Source organism: Chiloscyllium plagiosum, unplaced genomic scaffold, assembly GCF_037043375.1.
Source record: "Chiloscyllium plagiosum isolate Xiang-an unplaced genomic scaffold, Cpla_swu_hap1 HiC_scaffold_29, whole genome shotgun sequence".
Classification (NCBI taxonomy): Eukaryota; Metazoa; Chordata; class Chondrichthyes; order Orectolobiformes; family Hemiscylliidae; genus Chiloscyllium; species Chiloscyllium plagiosum.
The window spans coordinates 23,039,842-23,059,909 of NW_028270167.1; the positions used below are offsets into that span (position 1 = coordinate 23,039,842).

Sequence of the window (20,068 nt, forward strand, 5' to 3'; positions counted from 1 at the left end):
ACACTGTTGCCTACAATATCTTCCTTCACTTGTTCTTGTGCCCCACAGCGCAATTACTGCACGCCCTTTGTACCTCTTCCTCACTGTCTTGGAACACGTCACCACCATTTGGCCTGCACCAACACTGACAGCCACCATTTTCATCTCACTCAATCTCTCTCTTTTCCCTCATTCCAGAAGAAGGCAAACTATTACAGGGTACAGGGAGACTGTATAGGTGGGGGAAACACTCAACATTTCACTTACCCTCTGTGAGGAGATAATCTTGACCCCAGAAAAAGACTGGAAGCACTCCTGCAGGGATGCAGACACATCCATGCCCCATCCACTGCAATTCTCACATTAACCCCACTGTCAGTCTCTTTGGTCATGCACCACATCAAACTACTCACCTCAGTGACCTCTCTCTCTCCTGAATGCAGTTGCAGCCAGCATCTCCATGACCTCTGTGATGACATGCCTGGCTTCTCCAGAGCCCACTTCTTGATCTCTGAAGAAGACAGTGTCAAAACCCCAGAAGAAGCATTGGCAAGGCTTCCTCCTGCAATTCCACCAATGCAGATACTGACACCTCATTGGGCTTGGAAAGTATGGGAACAACAAGCTGGTGAGCACATCACTACAACAGCTTCAATGCTGGTGATGAAGATATGCTCCAGTCCACTGGCATTCCGATGCTGCCAGAAACAGGCAGGAGAGAACCCTGTGGTGTCATTTATTAGAGACATCACTGACATTGAAGGGAAAGAACAGGAACAGCAGACAGGCATGTGGGACACAGTAGCCCTCATTGTCCAGAAGCTACATCAATGCAGCGAGTCATGCAATTGTCTAGCTGGTTTCATGGGCAGGTTGGCAGCTTCCATGGATGGTCAGGGCCAGCACCCTCCAGGTCTGCTAGAGAGACACAAACATACCTGCACTCCATTCACCTACCCATTGGTCCTCAGGATAGATGACATGGTGACGGGAGACAGGCAACGCTCAAGCCAAGAAGGGTCAACTTGCCTCTGGCAAGCCTGTCTAGACACAAGTGCCCTTGGGAATTCCCAATGAATATTCCCAGGGCCAAAAGGCTCCCCTGGAAAGCAGGGTCCCACTAGCTCAGCTGTGGAATCAGGGACTACACTGAGACATGGTGGAAGGGGGAGGAAGAAGAAAAACATTTTCAGAACACTTTGGTGGGACAGATGACAATGGTTTGTAAAAGTAATTTTGTATAAATGTATCTGTTATAACCATACATCTGGTTGTTAGTCTCTCTGTATCAGTCCAAAAGGCAAATGGCATCATTTCATAGCAACAAAAAAGGTTCTATGGAGGCGTGAGCTGAGAGCTGACTGCATCATCTGGAAACAAAATTAACAAATACGTATACTAACACCTCAGATCCTCCTCATGCAACATTTCTATAGTGTCACAGCCTCTGTGCTCCTCTGTGTACTGTAGGCTGGCCAGGGAGTAGAGGTCCTGCAGGTCTGAGTCCTATATACCACATAGGTCTGTATACATTGTTCTTTCCCATTAAAAACATTGTTATCAGCGGCTGCTGCAGTCTCTTGATTAACAGGTCGAGTCACGTACCCTGCCCACTCCAAATGTGTTCACAGCCATTATCTTCCCATTGCCCAATTCCAAATGGAAGGTGATAGTGAGTGCCCCTCACACACTCTCTGCCTAAACATGTCAGTAAGACCCTGAACTTTCACATCCCTTTTCCAGTAGCCCAGCCTGGATACCCCATGAGCTCTACACCTCCCCAGAACTGGCTGCTATGCAACCACATGGCTATCTATGACCTAGTCCCAGACTACAAAGGCACAAGACCACCACGAGCAGATGCCTGACCCATGACCAATACAGGTCAATCCATGTTGACTAGTATTGGAGCCTCCCCCTCATTTCCTATACCAAGACCTCTGACTGACAGGTCCCTCCATAGATTTCGGTGAGGACATCTCTCCTAAAAGTTTGAGACATAGTTACTTCATTGTTGCACACACAGTGTGTTTGGTTTGAAAGCTGCTGGCACATGTTGCAGGATTGATGTAGCACACTGCCACACAGTAGGATGTACATCCTTGAGATTGAGGACTACTAAAAAGGAAGACAAACTGCCTCATCCTCTGACTGAGCTAAGGGGCAGTGCAAGACAAGATAGTGACGTTATGAGCTTCCAAGTAGGCAGTAAGTGAGCGAGTGCTAAGAATGCAAGTTAGTAGCCCTGAGATGCAGCCTGGTCCAATCCGTGAGCTGGCTGCCTGTCTGTACCTGCAAAATGTCCCTGCTGCAAGCTTTGAATGCTAATTGGCAGTGTGCTTTGCAATACACGTCCTGTGTTTCCAGAGAGCACTGCCAATGTATCTGAGAGGTGCCATGATGGTTGTGAGGAGTTGGCAGATGTCAGATGCTAATGTCTGTGGACTAGGGATACATGCGGCAGGTGCCTATGGATTGCACCCTGGGCTGCAATTGGTCATAGGCATCACGTTCCTTGGCGGAACACTTGTTCAGAGCAAACACTGAGCTGAACCTGTCAGATACTCGTTCTAGTTTCCATGAGTTTTCTCATGTTTGGTGAGTTTGGCATTAATATTAATGAGGCTGTCGACAAGGTGTTTAGCAAGCTACAATTCCCCTTATTTGGCATTTTACTAGTGTCTAGCGAGAATCCCTCCACACTGCTTCTGAAAAACATGAAAGATGGAGTGAGCGCATTCGACACTGGGAAAAGCCTCGCTGGACTTCCCATTCAATTCTGCTGCACATCTCACCTAACCCGAACCCATTGTTGCTCAAATTCCTATAAGATTCCACACTGTATTGTGAGATGAGATAGCTATTTTTCATTTTTTTTAACTGGAACAAAATTTACATGGACAAACTGCTTCATCAAAGCGGTAGACTTGAAATATTCTTTCAATCCATTTAGTATTTGCAAAGTAGCATACGGTATTTTAATTATGCAATTAAATATTACACAGTATTAAACTAACAAATCAAGTGTTTTACAGTCTCAATTGTACAACAGTGAAGAATGCCAGTTTTATACAATACAAAGGCACGAGTTAATAAATTAAAATTGACTATTCGTTAGCTAGTAGCATGTGGGTAAAATGAAGATCTTTGGCGTGTTTAATGGAAGTTGAGCTTAATGAGGTTTAAGTGAGATGATTTGTAAATCTATTGCTTTCAAATACCATCACTTTGTGAGGAATCTTCCTCTAATACCTCATTAACACTGTCATGTGTATGCCAGGGTAACAGTGTCAGAGCTAATATTCACCATGTATATAACAGACCTCCTAGGCCCTCTTGTGGCGCATGGATAGTATCCCTAACTCTAGATCAAGAGGCCTGGGCTCAAGTCCGACCTCAGTGCGCCCCCAAGGCACTATAAACAGGGGATTGCGAAGACTGATGTACTGAATGGTCTTCTTCTGTGCTGTCTTATTCCGTGAAATGGAGTCACATGACTGTTTTGCCAGTGAAAAAGCAGAACTTGAACATGTAATTATGTACAAAAGGAAATCGGAGTAATTCCAAAGGGATTTTAGATGAAAGAATTCTGCAAAATATTGAAATATATTTTTGATTGTGCAGGTTGCGAGTGTCAAGGTAAACTGTTAGAAGATTATTACTGAAGTGATTTAATTCTTCTGTACAGTGCTTTTACTGCAATGGTTAATTTGATCACGTCAATTTCTTATCTGCATTCATTTAACATACTGAATATTGTGTATGGAAAATAGCACAAGCATATTAAGTATTTCACTAAAAATAGAATGCAAAAGAAATGACAAACCAATATGTCTGATGTTTCCCAGTGCTGCAGGTCTGCAGCAATAAAACCCAACCATGAATACTTCAATTGAACAATCAAGAATATCTTGTTGTTTTGTGCTGATGTAAACCTACCTTTCATTCACTACAAAAAATGTAAGTGTCAGTCATGGCTGAGTTGGTCGTACCCTGGTATGTGACTCAGAGGTCATGGATTCAGCTGCGAGTCCAGAGACACAGTTCATGATTCCAGGATCTGACTCCAGTGCAATAATGCAGCAATGTACACTTTTGGAACTTTACTGACCTTCAGATGTTAAACTGTGACCCTGTCTGCTTTTTCAAATGGATGTAAACACCTCAAATGCTATTTCAAAAATGATCAGGGCAGTTATCTTGTTGGCTGCACTTCAAAATTTCTTAATAGATTAAAAGCACTTCAGGTTGTGATTAGCAGTACATAAATCAGAGTCTTTCTTTTCTTTAGTAAGTATTTAAGGCCTCTCAAAATCAACATTTTACAAGTTGTTTTTAAAGTTGTACTGTTCATAAGTGCTTTCCCCTCTAAAGCTTCCATTGTTCATACCCAATAATGGAAATAATACTTAGTTTCACTGTAATTCAGTCAGAAGCCTTGTTTGTCCTTTATAACTTTGCTACTTGGACCACAGAGGAAATCACCCCCTATCCCATCAGTAGTGTTGACTGATGGCATTATTAAATCAATATGTTTACAAAGGGAAAATTTAATTTTGCAAGAAGGTAAGTCCCGATTCAATGTAGAGACAGCCTTCAATATCTTTGAATTAGAATCCCTGATGTGTGTCAGTCACAATAGATTAAATGTCCTTCACATTCTCCTTGATCTGCTGGCAAGCAGAGGGTCTGAGTGAGATATCTGAGCATAAATCCCTGTTGGTTTCTTCATCTCTGTGGAAGACATATTTGTGTTTACATATGTTTTCTTTCAAATTACTGTCCTTTTTGCTACCTTTCAGATTTTAATTATCGTAGTCCTGTTAGCATTGGTATGTTAAGGCATAATTAACTCTCTCTTCCCTTCTAAATGTATGATGCTTGCTGGAGAAGTGGCCAGTTAATTTTTACCCATCTAATCACATAAACTTTCAGAATCAGACCAATGTGGATTTTAGGAGAACAGTGACTTCCATTGCAAATGCTTTCAGTTTAATTTCATGCTTGACTGAATGTTGCCGCCACACTTCCTCTCATTTGTCAAGGTTATATTCTCTTACCATTTCTTCACTTGGCTACTGGAATTTAGATGAGGGTTTCTGCCTATCATGAATTATATTTTCCTTTTGTTATTCTGTTCCCATGGAGTTCAAAATGCACACTGATGTAGCAATGTGAAATATTAAGACTTATCTTGCACATTGACGAGTGCAATTAACTAATAAACATGCTAAGCTATAGTCTTCTTCTTGAGTTTACAGTCAGCAGGGTTTTGTATTTAAAGAAATCACACCACCAATGATAACAAAATCTCTCCAAACGAGATTGTGTACTCAAGACCAGGGGGTCACACAAAATGTTTTTGACTAGAAAACTGTGGCTGCAAACATATTCAAAGCTCAGCCACAATGACCATTTACTCTTTATTTCTGTTTGGTTTTGATGTTGAAAGTTCTCAGCAAATCAGTGCAGCATCAAACATGAAGAAAGTTATTTAAGGTCATTACCTGTTTGTTAGTTGAGATTTTTATTGAGTGTCCTTACTGGTGAATTGCTATATTTGCAGTAATACTTTGTGGCTTGTTTCAAGATCTTTTATGAATGACAGGAACAATTGGTTTGACAGCTATCAAAAGTCATGATTGTCTCTACCTACTTGATTACCTATTCTTCTCCAACTTTGGTCAGATTTTTACACAGTTTAGTTCTGCAACTTCAGTAGCATTTTCAACAGTAGAGTACATCCAATAAATATTACACTATACAGTCTCTGTGTTTTCATGTTATCTACAATGCCGCAAAAAACTTTTTTCTCACCATATTCAGGGCAAATCATTGATAGTAACTCACTCAACATCCTTCCATCCAATCACTTTCCATTGAGCATTGGCTTATGTCTCAAGTAGCACAGTAAAATCATCCCCCACATCTCCCAATTATGTGACAAATCCCATGCCTTAATGTAACTCTGGCCCAAGTTCCATGTTGTATCCTGTTAATATTCTAAGTCCCAACTCGTAACTTCTTTCCTGTACAAGCTCAACTGCCTGTGCAAACTTACATTAGATTAGAAGATTTAATAGTCTTCCATTTTAATTTCATAAGTTAATTTTGCCAATATGGACAATAATTGCTGGCCCAGACAATAACGCCCTCACATAATGTAAAACAAAATCAGTTAGATTCATGCTGGATTTATACTTCAGACGTACGGTATCTGAGACATCCTTAAAACCTCAACTGAATAATGTTGAATGATAAATCACTCCAACCTTAATGAGAATGCTGTGTTGAGAAAGAACTTGGTTCAGTATTTCTGCAAATATGGAAATATTGTAAGATTCACTATGCAAACAATGCTCCCACAAGTGCTATTGATAGTACCATGCTAAATAGTAGATCACAGTTATCACCATTACTAAATGTAATCCTCAGGGAATGAAATCTTCCAGTGCAGTGCTATAGTCACAAAGACTTTGGGCTACATATAATGGCTGTGGCTGGACAGCTGGTGACAACCCTATCACAGTTATTTCTGGGAACCCGTGTATTTTAAATCACAGTTAGACAGTCCACTGCCTGTTATCAGAGTTCCCAGTACCTTCATCACACATTGATTGGCAGTGCCTGGAGACAGGGCAATCAAAAACCTGGGGACTCTTCAGACTCAGTAGCACCACCTTGAAGTGGCCATGGCTGGAACTGCAAGATACCTGGAAAACAATATATCGCTGGAATTCAAAAAAGTGGTGCACGTTTCCACAGATAGTCAGGCAAGGTAATTTTAAAGGACAGGGATCTGTAGGCCTTCCTGCAGTGTCCTTCCATTGGTCACAGGGTGTCTAAGCAAGAAGAGATTCTACATCCAGGCCGCAGACAGGTGTGCCAGGGTATACTTAGATGGGTTGTCCACGTGGTATAGCTTCTTCCAACTCCCACTGCTGGTGGAATACCAGTGGCTGCAGGATGAAGTCCTTAGGTGACCTTAATTGGTCAATAGGAAACAGAAGGTCAAACTCAACCAAGGGAAGTCAATACAGTAACAAGTTCTGTATCTCATGCCTTTACTCAATTCAATGCCCCCCCAACCCCTTTCCATCATTTCCCAAGTCTCTATTCCCTGATTAGTGATATATAACAGAGAGGGAGGGAGGAAGTAAAAGATGCACCATCTCGGCAGGTAGTCCTCCAGCTGTCATTGCTTCAGGAGCCACAGACAGGAAAGAGAGGAAAATGTGAAACAAATAGGTAAACAAAGAAAAAGGAAAAGTTCATTTAAAGTTATCCTGTTAAAGAAAGTGATTTGCTATCATTTTTTGGATATTATAGTGGCTCTTCTCCACTTGGTGCATTACATTTTATTTAATTTCATCCATTAAGACAGAGTTGAGAAGAAACCTTTATTTCAGAGGTTGAGAGATTTTGAAATTCTCTTCCTCAAAGGGAGTGGAAGGTTGACTTTGGATATATTCAAGGCAGAGTTGGATAGGCTCTTCATAAGTAAGAGGGTGATGAAACGGTTATCAAGATAGGCAAGAATATGTAGTAACCAGATCAGCCATGATCTTTTTGAATTATCTTATTCAAGAGGCTGTTTAGCTTTCTGCTCTTCTTAATGTATGTTAGTACACATCCTCTAAACCCTTACAAAATACATCCCAGTTCCTTATAACCAATGTTATAATCATTTGTAGAATCCCTTCAGTGCAGAAACAGAGCATTTGGCCCATCACGTCCACACCGACCCTCTGAAGAGCATCCCACTCAGGTTCAACCCCCCCCGCCCAACCTATCCCTGGATTTCCATGACTAATCTACCTAGCTTGCATATCTTTGGACAGTGGGAGGAAACTGACACAGGCACAGGGAGAGCATGCAGACTCCACACAGACAGTCGCCCAAGGCTGAGATTGAACCTGGATCCCTGGAACTGTGAGGTAGCAGTGGTAACTACTGAACCATCAGGCTGCCCCAGGTTTGAATTGGTGCTTGAAGTGGATGTATATTGGAGTATCATGTAGCTGTGTGGACACATGATGCTTGGATGCAGCTGCTAATGAATACACATCCTGATCACAAATTGATCTAAAATTACAAACCCACACACCTATCTGCATTGTCTTGAAGGCAACTTCGTTGCTTAATTGGTATTGTCAGTAGAACAATGTTCCTAATGTTCAAACAATTGAAATAATTGATTTTCTTTCAAATCAAAGTCTAACAATTCTGCTATTGTATCTAAGTTTATAAATGAATAGACAGAATCTATTGCAACTCTAAACTATTCCCATGTTGAGTCCAACAATTTCTCCCAAGCTCTGTGTAATGTGAGAACGAATAGGATTATGAATCTTTGAAATAGATATAGGAAGAATAACTAGATAAAAAAATATGGGGGCAGAAAAGTAGGGACTCAGAATCAGAGGAGGTGACTAAAATAACTGTCAATTAGGTTTTGAGAAGGTTCTTGAAGATGTGGAGGACATTTTAAGGCAAAGATTCTGTCATTCATGATGAGGTGAAGGAAACATCTGCTGAACAAAACATCCGATTTGGAGGTCCAATGGGTGTCAGAAAGGACAAAACACTGGAAAGAGTTGAATGATATTTGGAGAGGAGGCTGTGAATGCATTTGAGTATGAAGATGTTGGACTCCACGCATTGGGTGAGCTATGTTAAATATTGCGTAAATCTTCATGAGTCAGAGTGTGGTGTTTGTTGAGCCACATTGTGTAATGTTCCCTAGAACTGCTGGTTCCCTTTCAACTGTGCTCAGTGAGAAGATGCAGAACTTTAGTAACAGGTTTTTTTTAATAATTATAATGGCTTGCAAACGCATTGGGCAGCATCACTGCTTCTGAGCAAGTCCCACTCCAAGACTCAATGGCCAAGGAACTTGCATTCACAGCATTACCAAATAGGTTGCTTGTCAATCTGTAAATCCTTCTGTCACACCTAAGATAGGCAATTAGAAGGGGATGGATTCCTCATCAAGCTATGTTGCAGATCCCAGCCCCAAATAGATGGAGAAGGTTAGTGACTGACAGAGCTGTAAAACCACCTGCTAAACCCAAAACCCACAATGATGAATATCAATGTGGTCAACCAATATTGCAGTGACCCCCAGCAACACTGGAAAAGCCAAAGGTCAGAGATAACTGGCTCATTCTGTGATGTGCACAGCTCCTGCATAAATGCTAACATGTCAACAAATTGGTTGGATTTGCTGACTGAGGTACTGCAGGACATGAGAAATACTGAGAACTTCCCGAGTATGGAATTTTAGAGATCAATCTTGAATCCACAGTGCTTCTTAGTAAGTCATTAAGAATGAGTGTTTGTCTGCTCGATTTGACCATTGCTTATCTTTGTTTAATTACTGATGTGTGAGTTTGTTGAGAATCCTTTTGAATACCATCTGTCCTGTGTGTATTTCAAACACACACTAATGTGAGGACATGTTTTAATGAGTGAACACAAACAAAAATTAAATGACAAAGTCACACCAATCGAGATTGATTCACCAATCTAAGTATAGCTTTGTGCTGGTGGAGGGATGAATAATGGGCAAAGAAATACTCCATGGTGGGACAGGTCAGGCTCATTACATCAAAGGTGACATTTGTCATGTGGATTTAATGGCAAAGCACCCCCACACAATCCAGTTGCTAAGGCGCATTGCTGTGTTATGTTTGCAAATTCTAATCACTGCCACTCACAAGTCTTGTCCCTGTACTCTATTCATTTGTTTCAGTGCTTACATTTTTAATAAAAATAGCACACTACATGCATCTAGTTTGAACATCACAAGCTATGGTTGCAGTCTCACACTGGCACTACTATTTGAAATGTACACAGCCTAAGAGAATAGAGAACAGAACTAATTTGAGCCCCAGGTCTAAGTCCATTGCGGTTAAATGTCCAAAATATTCCCAAGCGTCATTGTACCATTATGGAAATTTACAAGACAGAGTTATATCCCCAAAGAAATTAAATGTTAGACAGACATCTCAGGCTGTTCTCAAACAGGTGCACAGTTCAGGTGGAGAAAATGGTTCACTTTCTATTTCAACTGATTGTATGTGATGCAATGGGAGTTTTGAGGTAACGTTGATCAGGGTGGGATGCAAAAGAGAGGGAATTCTATTTTCTATCTATTATATGGCATCCTCGAGGAATAGTTCTCATGATGTCAACAGGGATAAAATTGGAAGGAACAAATGACAAGCAGTTTTAGTTGCTTTGTGACCCCTTCTACATTCAATTCCCACTATCTTTAAAAAGAATTGAATTGGGTTTATTATCATGTGTATTGACATCTCCAACAATTGAAAATGGTTTCATAGTCACCATTAGACTCTTAATTCCAGATTTTCTTTTTTTTAAATTAAATTCAGGTACCACTATCTGCCATAGCAGGATTCAAAATTGGGTCCCAGAACATTACTTGGGTGTCTGGGTTTACAGTTCAACAATAATATCATGATGCCATTGCCTTTCCTATAACTCACCACCACCAGTTTTAGACTCACCACCAGTTTTTTCTCAATTGAGATAGCAGGACTATGGCAACACTCTTACATGCCCTTCTAGAATAATCGGGATGCAGTTGCTGGTTTTTCTTGCAATTTACCTTTTCTCTGCATGCTATTTTCTGGAGGAAGTGGTGGTATAGTGATAATGTTACTGGGCTAATACTCCAGAGGCATCCGAGACAACTCTCTGTCAAACAGGAGAGGTAACATTTCAGACAGAAGCCCTTCATCAGGAATGTGGGGTGGGGGAAAAGGGGGTTGAGAGATAAATAGGCAGGGGGGTGGGGCTGGGGGGAAGGTAGCTGGGAAAGTGATAGGAAAATGCAGGTGGGGGTTGATAGTGATTGGTTGGAGGGGAGGGTGGAGTGGTTAGGTGGGAAGGAAGACGGACAGTTAGGACAGTTCAAGAGGGCAGTGCCAAGTTGGATCTGAGATGAGGTTGGGGGAGGGGAGATTAGGAAACTAGTCAAGTCGATGTTGATGGTGTGTGGTTGAAGGGTCCCAAGGCAGAAGATGAGTTGTTCTTCCTCCAGTCATCAGGTGGTTTTGATTTGACGGTGGAGGAGGCCCAGGACTTACACGTCCTTGGTGGAATGGGAGGGAGAGTCAAAGTGGTCGGCTGTGGACAGCAACAATTCAAGTATGTGGTTTCCTAACACCTTCTCAAGGGCAATTGGAGATAGGCAATAAATGCTGGCCTTGTCAGCGACGCCCAAATCCTATAAATGAATAAAAATAAAAGGTTTTGAATCATAGCAGAATTATACATGATATCTTGATCAATATTTAGTCCTCCATAAATATCACTAAAACAGATTATCTGATCATTATATGATGAAGAGTCATCTAGCCACAAAACATTAGCTTGCTCTCTCTGTATGGATGCTGTCTGACCCACTGCTGTATCTGCAGCAATTTGTTCCCCTATTATCTGATCATTTATGTATTTCCAGTTGTGAAAGCTTGTTGTGCATAAATTGGCTGCCACATTTCTGATGTTAAAAGCCTTTCATTGACTGTAAAATACTTTGGGACATCTTGTAGTCACATAAGAAACCAAGGCCTTTAACTGCCATCTTTTGTATGAATTGAAATCCAATTAAGTGAGCCCAAGACTAGAGAAAGATCATTAGGTCCAAAATGCACATCCACATTTTTGTATCATTTTCAATGAGTGCTTTTCTCCATTCAGTGGCTATTTGTCTTCTAAACACAAATGACTTGGGCTGGATATTCCAAGGAGTGGCAATCACACACTTTTTTTAATGAAATGTGAGAGCTCCCCATTTCTGACAGGAGATTCCAGTCAGGTCTCCTTCAGAAATGTGGAACCATACTTCAATTCTGACAGTTCTGGGGAAGGCAAGCCACACCCCTTTTCACAGCGGTCCTTATTCTGAAATTTAGAAGTCCTGAATCACAGACACCCACTTTAACAGGCAGTACATGAGAAAAGTGTAAAGTTAGGATGTCATGAAGGTGGGGTGGAGGCATTGTAGTGTGCCAGTTGGGTAGGATGCCAGGTAAGTAAGGAACCAGCTAGGGAGGGTACCAGGATGGTGTGATGTAGGTGTTGGTGACCTGTCTGAGTAAATACCAGGAAGGTAGGAAGCCTGCAAGGTAACAGGCCAGGTTGGCAAGTAGGTAGGGTTCCAGCTGTTTAGGATAGGATACTAGGTAGGTAGGACACCAACTGATGTCAATCACCAGCTGGGTAAGGGATAGAGTACCAGGTGAGTGGGATGCAAAGAGTTCAAGTAAGTAATGCAATAATGTGGTGGGTGGAAGAAGTCATGTCCAGTACAGGTGGGGATTTGGAGAGTGGGTATCAGTTCAGGAGTGAGATTAGGTCCTGGGGGTGGGTGACTGTGGAGGTAGATCATGTCCAGAGCATGGAAATGAGCACTGGGTCCTGGACAACATTCAGACTGATTGAGTCCAAAGTACGGCAGGAAAAAGGGGAGAGGGTTATCCAGAGTGGGAGAAAGGGGCATCAGGGCAGTGGGAGTGACTCTGGAGTAGGTGAGGGGGTTTTGTTTCTGGGGGTGAAGGATGTGGGGTTAGGTCCAGAAGAGGGGAAGGGAGGTTGGCTCCAAAGCAGGTCATCTCTGGAGCGGTGCAAAAGGGTTTGGATTGAGGAGCAGGTGGTAGGCTCGTCGGGTCTGGAGTGAATGAAGGGGAGTCAGGTCCTGGATGTCTGTCATAGTCTGGGCATAGGCTTTAATCCTAGAATCATAGAATCCCTATAGTGTGGAAGCAGGCTATTTGATCTATAAAGTCCACACTAACCCTATGGGGAGCATCCTAAACAGACCCACCACATCCCCATAACCCTGCATTTCCCATGGCTAATCCATCTACCCTGCACATCCCTGGACACTATGGGCATGTTACCATGATCAATTCACCTAACCTGCACATCTTTGGACTGTGAGAGGAAACCGTAGCACCTGGAGGAAACCCACGCAAACACAGAGAGAATGTTCAAACACCACACAGTTAGCCAAGGCTGAGTCCCTGGTGCTGTGAGGTAGTGATATTAACCACTGAGCCACCATCAGAAAATCTAAATCTTTATCACAAAGGCTTGCTCTGGTACGTTATTCCAAAAGTTATTTATTCTCAGTGCAAAGATTCTTCTGAACTTCCCTTTTAATTCTTAACCTTCTGCTTTATTTCCTTTTAATGAAATGTATCCTTCATTTCTCAATTAGAGGTCTAGAAAAGAGTGAGCTCTGTACTGGAATCATGTATTATTCATGTTACGCCGATGGATTTTGCAGACAAAATTCTATAACTATGTAACAACTAAGCTGTAATTTTTTTTCTCCTTTTTGCAGGCACAAGTCCACATGCTCCAACCAATGTTAGAGTCACAGCCACGATGACCTCTGCTAATGCCTCCTGGGACCCAGGTTATGATGGTGGATATGAGCAGACATTCACAGTCTGGTATGGCCCTGTGTGAGTCATCCTAGCATGCTTTGCTTCCGCTCGTTCCTTCTCAATTCTTTGCTTAAATGAATGTTTTGTATGCATTAGGCTTCCTATAATGATTTGCTCTGCTGTTATCGCTTGGCAGTTGTTTGGCTGCAGGCTGTTGCTTTAGAGCAACCAGGCTGTGCTGGTTCAATAGTTTTTTGGGCTGACTAACTGTCTTGACATTTCATTTGTTCTTTATCATTCCTTTCTGGTTGAGTCAGGTTATGCTCATAGTAGAGTAGAGGTTTTTAAAACTTGTTACAATGAAACTATACACACTCATTGTGACTTGAGAACAGTCAACAGCTTGTATCCCCATTGCATAGGCTAGATTCAAACCTTGATCTTGGAGATAAAAGGACAGTGCTTTGCCACTTAATTATTATTACCGCCTGTTTCATGCACAATTGATCCTTGATATGCCATTACAAAAGATCTAGACGCCCTGTGACAAACATAGGGCCACTCCATTGTTGCAAGTTTTTTTCTAACAATAATATCTTGCAATGTACCATGAGTCAGTGGACAGATGTATGAGCAACATAAAGAAAATGCCAGTCATGAGAAGAGATTGTCTGAGCTGAAGCTCACATTACTCATGTCACTCCATAGCTGTATCATAATCATATGTCCACAGTGCTATTGAATGTAAGTGCGAAAGAAAATATTCCCTCCACCGAAATTCCTGATTTGTTTGTTCCCGTACAAGAAAACAACTGACATAGGGTCTTTGTTTTAAAAAACGTCCATGCTGACCAGGGTAAATTACATTTATGTAGCCTGACATGGTGTATACTCAACCCAGACAGACCATATTGCAGTCTGTTAGAAATAAAAACTTGCTAAATGTCTGGGTAACATGAATTCTAAACATTCCATGAGATCCAAAAATGTTTGATATTTAACAAAAGATGGGAATCCGGTTTTTGCTTTGTATGGTCCCAGTTAGAATGAGCAACAAACAATTCACCTCATACTGAAGACAGCACTTTCTATTCTGTCTTTGTCTTTGTAAAAGAGCTTTGATAACAAGATATGTTGTGCTCAGCAACAAAGGACTGTGAATGTCAGCAAGCCACCAATAGAGAAGCTTAAAGGTATCAGAATACAATCAGTTGAAGCATCCAGATTTTAAGCAACGGAAAATACTGGAAGTGCTGAGCAGGTCAGGCAGCATCTGTGGAAAAATGGGAGATTGGGTTAACATTTCAGGTATGAACTGCTGATTTTAACTTTGTCCTGTTTTAAATTAGCACCGTGTTTCACACATATACAGTAACAATGTCAAAGAATCTGCAAGGAGTACTGAGGAGGTCATTTTGTTGGCCACTACTGGTGGATATCAACATCTATGTATTGTTCAAAGTATTAAAACATATTAAATAATGACCACAGAGTAGAAAGTATTCACCATCTCCTTTAAGAAAGAACTTTCAGGATCAAACGTTTTCCTAAAACAAATTATCAATATTTTGGGGCAGCTTGATAGTCTTTTCATATCTGTCAATTTTTAATGCTCATCAACTAATTTAGCAAATACAATTAACTTTTTAGACTCAGCACTGCCAATGAAATAGTACTTTTCTTCCTCTTTTGGCTATTACATGTACAGTACACCCACTGCCTATAGTTTCAGCTACTAATGTGAATCTAATAGTTTGTAAATTCGCAACACGAGTAATAAAGAAAGTGGGTTAATTCCATGGAGAAAGTTCAAGTGAAGTAATGGGACCATTGTTCAGATAATGTAAGGATAATTCTGCACTCCATTCATCATGCATCTTGCCAGACTTGAGGTCAGTGATGGCTAACATTTCAGTTTCATAATTATCCTGTTCTGCTTAACATAAAGCACGTGGCTATGCATACCTTAAATTGCTATGTTTAACATTGCCACAAAGCAGTTACTTCAGTGTAAGCTTGAGATTTCTTAGGTTAATAATAATTGGATATCACACTGATCACTTTAACATATTAATGATCAAGATTTATGTAAAGTTCACTTGACTGCCATTTTAAACCTGTCTTTTTCCTTTTAGTTATTTTCTGAGTGCTGTACAACATTTTACACTGAACGCATGTTAAAAATGCAACTTCCTTTAGCTGGCCAGGACTTTTTTAGGGGGATGGTGGGGTCCGGTGGAAGCATATCCCAATTACAACAAGGGCATAGTCTTCCAATCTAACCCAGATCTTTGGGGTGAACATCTCCCGTCAGCTATAATGTTTAAATTGAAGAGGATTTGGTTACTTTCAACATTGTATTGCATGGGCAGCAAATGATAATGATTTGATGTGCTGCCTACAATGTTGGTGAAAACCAATTTAACAGTAACTTAAAAAGGGAATTGGGTAAATGCTTGAAGTGGAAACATTTGCAAGATTACTGGGAAAAAGCAGGGAAAATGAAATTAATTGGAAAACAAGTTCCAAGAACGAGCACAGAAATGGTGGGCTGAAGCCCTTCATTCAATACTATAGTATGCTCTGATTCCACATATACTTCACAAGAAAGGCATTGTAATTTTTTTTTCCGTGAAGAACCCATTTGATGTTTAATGAAATGTTAACCTGTTAACCGGCGATAGGACACTTAGAGGAGGCAATGGCTTTGTGGTATTATTGCTGGACTCCAGTGACCTAGTAATGTTCTGGTTACCTGGGTTCAAGTCTTGCTATGGCCATTGGTGGAATTTGAATTCAATGTAAGAAAATCTGAAATTAACAGTCAAATGACCAGGAAATTGTTGTTGATTGTCAGAAAGACCAATCTGATTCACTAATCCCCTTAAGAGAAGAAAATCCATCATCCTTACCTGATCTGGTCTACATGTGACTCCAGACCCACAGCGATATGATTGCATTTTTACTGCCCCCTGGCCAGTTAGGATGGGCAATAAATGTTGGCCTGACGAGCAATGTCCACTTTCTATGAATGAACAAAAGAATAGAAACTCTTTGTTGTTCAGAATAGATATTAATAAAGGGTTGGCTATGTATTCTAGATTTTATGAGTCAAATCTGTGGCAAAGGATTATGCAATTTGATGATGTGTTGAAATTACCCAAATATCTGTCAATTTGGATCATTATGTTGGTTTGCACTTTGAGCTGGAGTTGAAAGCAATTAAACCTAATTCACTAGACAGCACATCAGGGCCATCAACTATGTTAGTGGAAGAACACCCAAGTGTCTTGAGAACTCTGGAATTGGGTTTAACTTGCGATCCTTGGAAGATCCTGGTTGAAATCATGACAAATTCTTCCTTAATCGGTGGATTCCTGTTGACAAGGGAATTAGGGATTACAGAAACAAGACTAATAATTTGGGTGGCATGGTGGCACAGTGGTTCGCACTGCTACCTCACAGTGCTAGAGACTTGGGTTCAATTTTCGCCTTAGGTGACTGACTGTGTGGAGTTTGCACATTCTCCCTGTGTCTGTGTGGGTGTGCTCTGGTTTCCTCCCACAGTCCAAAGATGTGCAGGTCAGGAAAACTGGCCATGGTAAAATTGCCCGTAGTGTTAGGTTAAGGGGTAAATGGGTGGGTTGTGCTTCAGTGGGTTAGTGTGGACTTGTTGGGCCGAAGGACCTGTTTCCACACTGTAAGTAATCTAATCTAATCAAAATAGAATTAAAACGTCAATTAGCCTTTGAAAGTGGGACCTGGAATCAGCCATTTTACCACGTGAGCCTGTTCTGGCCTTTCAATGAGATCATGGCTGATCTACAAAGTAACTCCACATGCCTGGCTTTTCTCCATATCCTTTAAATTGACCGAGCATCAGTTGCACTTTTCAGGAAAGTGTTTAAAATTTCAATCATGCTTGGTGATGGGAAGCCTTCAGAAATGAGATAATGAGAATCCAGAGTCAGTATTTCCTGTTAGGGTGAAAGGAAAGGCTGGTAGATGTAAGGAATGCTGGATGACTGGAGACATTGAGGGTTTGGTTAAGAAAAAGAAGGAAGCATATGTCAGGTATAGACAGGATAGATCGAGTGAATCCGTAGAAGAGTATAAAGGCAGTAGGAGTATATTTAAGAGGGAAATCAGGAAGGCAAAAAGGGGACTTGAGATACCTTTGGCAAATAGGGTTAAGGCGAAGCCTATAGGTTTTTACAAATACAATAAGGACAAAAGGGTAACTAGGGAGAGAATAGAGCCCCTCAAAGATCAGCAAGGCAGCCTTTGTGTGGTGCCGCAAGAGATGGGTGAGATACTAAACTAGTATTTTGCATCAGTATTTACTGTGGAGAAGGACATGGAAGATATACAAGGAAGAGAAATAGGTGGTGACATCTTGAAAATTGTTCATATTACAGAAGAGGAAGTGCTGAATGTCTTGAAATGCATAAGGATGGATAAATCCCCAGGACCTGGTCAGGTGTACCCTAGAACTCTGTGGGAAGCTAGGGGAGTGATTGCTGGGCCCCGTGCTGAGATATTTGTGTCATCGATAGTCACAGGTGAGGTGCCGGAAGACTGGAGATTGGCAAACATGGTGCCATATTTAAGAAAGTGGTAAGGATAAGCCAGGGAACTTTAGACCGATGAGTATGACGTTAGTGGTGGGCAAGTTGTTGGAGAGAATCCTGAGGGATAGGATTTACATGTATTTGGAAAGGCAAGGACGAGTCATCATGGTCGAGTTGGACCGATGGGTCTGTTTCTGTGCTGTACATTTCTATGACTCTATGACCATATAATCAAATCACTAAACAAAACTTAAGGGGAGGCATTTAACTTACTACATAGGGATGGTCACCTTTTAAAACAGAGACCAAGTGTTTGAGTACAAAAGCAGATTGATTCATAGAGATAACTGGGTCACACTAGGAGAGAAGACATTTTAGCACAGGTAAAATTCTTGAGCCTTGAGATGTGTCAGAACCTCACCCCAACAGTAATGAGGCATGACAGCCTAAAGTTGATGATGTCCCTGTGTGCCAACACAGATACTGTATATAGATTGCATTTGAAAAATAGTGCTAGTCAAACCTACACAAATCAGTGTCGTAACATATGTTGGTCCTGTCATGATGGAGTACCCACGTAGTCAGATGATAACAGTGGTAAGTTTTCACTCGTGAGTCAGCAGAAGATTATATTCTGGATCAAATTGCAGAAAGCTCCGGAATACTAAGTGTTTTGTGAAACTGTCTCACTTTGAGTAACGACAAGAAGGCAGTAGGTCAGGGTAAAGGGGTGTGTTAGTTTGTTACTTTCATCTTACGGTGCAATCATCTTTCCTTTAAGTGGAGTTTATTAACCATCGGACAATCTATAAAGGAAACCAAAAAAAAGTAATAAAACTGAATAGAGAATGATTTACACTGGATTAAGGGACTTGGGAAAAGATTTAATATCAAATGCTACTACTAGCATTAAAATCAATGGAGGAACATCAAAATAGGAGGCCAATCAGCACCTCATACTGCTGTGCTAATCTATGTCTCAACTCCATTTACTTATTAATTCTACGTACTAATTTAGCCTCCTGATTTCCCTACTAACAAAAATCTATCGAGCGACAACTTGAACGTTTTATTATTCCCGGTGTTCACAGCTCTTACGGGAATGGATGGCAGATTTCTACATCTATTTATGTGAAAAAACTTCCTGATATACTGTCTAATGATCTGGCTTATCTTTAAAACCTGTGACCCCCTCATTCTTGAAACCCCACAAGAAGAAATGGATTCTCTTCAGCTACCCATTCAAATACCTTTAGCATTGGAAACTCCTTGATCATATCAATGCGCAATCTTCTATTAGAAAGAGACGATGAACTATGTTTATGTGCCCATAATTAGGAACATAAGACTTAAGAATGGAAATAGGCCATTTGAGCCTTCTCCATCATTCAATACAATGATGCCTGATCAGATTGATATCTGATCGCCACTATCTAATCTGTTCCTCACAATCTTGGTCTCCCTTGTCTATTGAAAATTTATCAAACTCAGCCATGGATAAGTTCAAAGATCCAGTTTCCACTGTTCTCTGAAGAAGAGAGTTCCAGAGATTTAAGATCCTCTCAGTGAAAAATGTTCTCATCTTTTCTGTCATTAAAGGGAAAAGTCATTTTAAACCGTGTCCCCAACAAAGGGAAACATCCTCCCTTTATCCAAGGCATCATAGCAAATTTATGACACAGGAAGAAGCCATTCAACTGAATGTATCTGCATTGATCTGCAGGCTTGCAGCTGACAGAGCTTCAGGTTCAGATCCAGATACCTTTGAAATGAATTGGGATTTCTGCCTCCACCACTAAACCAGGCTGTGAAGTTGAAATACCCATCACCATCCAGGTGAAGACGATTTTCCTCTTGATTCCTGTAATCCTTCTACCAATCACCTTAAATCTGTGCTCTCTAATAACTGACCTTACAGCTAGAGAGAACAAGTCTTTCTTGTCCACTCTATCTAGCCCCCATGTAATTTTATACATCCCAAATAAGTCACTGCTCAGTCTCCTCTGTACTAAGGAAAACTCTCTCTCTCTTAGTATTTCTTTGTGGAATAAGATTTTAGGAATATTTTATTCATCAGTTGCAAGCCCACTGCTGGTG

General features: G+C 41.0%; 1 protein-coding gene and 1 long non-coding RNA gene across 3 annotated transcripts in view; one reads left to right on the top strand and one right to left on the bottom strand.

Annotated features, from left to right (window-relative positions):
* The window catches only part of igsf9bb (immunoglobulin superfamily, member 9Bb), a 651,679-nt gene that overhangs the window by 567,344 nt on the left and 64,267 nt on the right, over nucleotides 1-20,068 (top strand). Inside the window, exon 12 of one of the 2 annotated variants that reach the window (XM_043676763.2) lies at nucleotides 13,355-13,478. In XM_043676763.2, coding sequence (XP_043532698.1) covers nucleotides 13,355-13,478 — 124 coding nt within the window. The remainder of the gene's footprint in view (nucleotides 1-13,354; nucleotides 13,479-20,068) is intronic. The other variant, XM_043676764.2, reaches the window with a different exon arrangement.
* Nucleotides 7,818-20,068, bottom strand: part of LOC148142269 (uncharacterized) — a 50,941-nt gene continuing 38,690 nt past the window's right edge. Inside the window, exon 3 of the long non-coding RNA XR_015751996.1 lies at nucleotides 7,818-11,233. This is a non-coding gene — a long non-coding RNA (uncharacterized LOC148142269). The remainder of the gene's footprint in view (nucleotides 11,234-20,068) is intronic.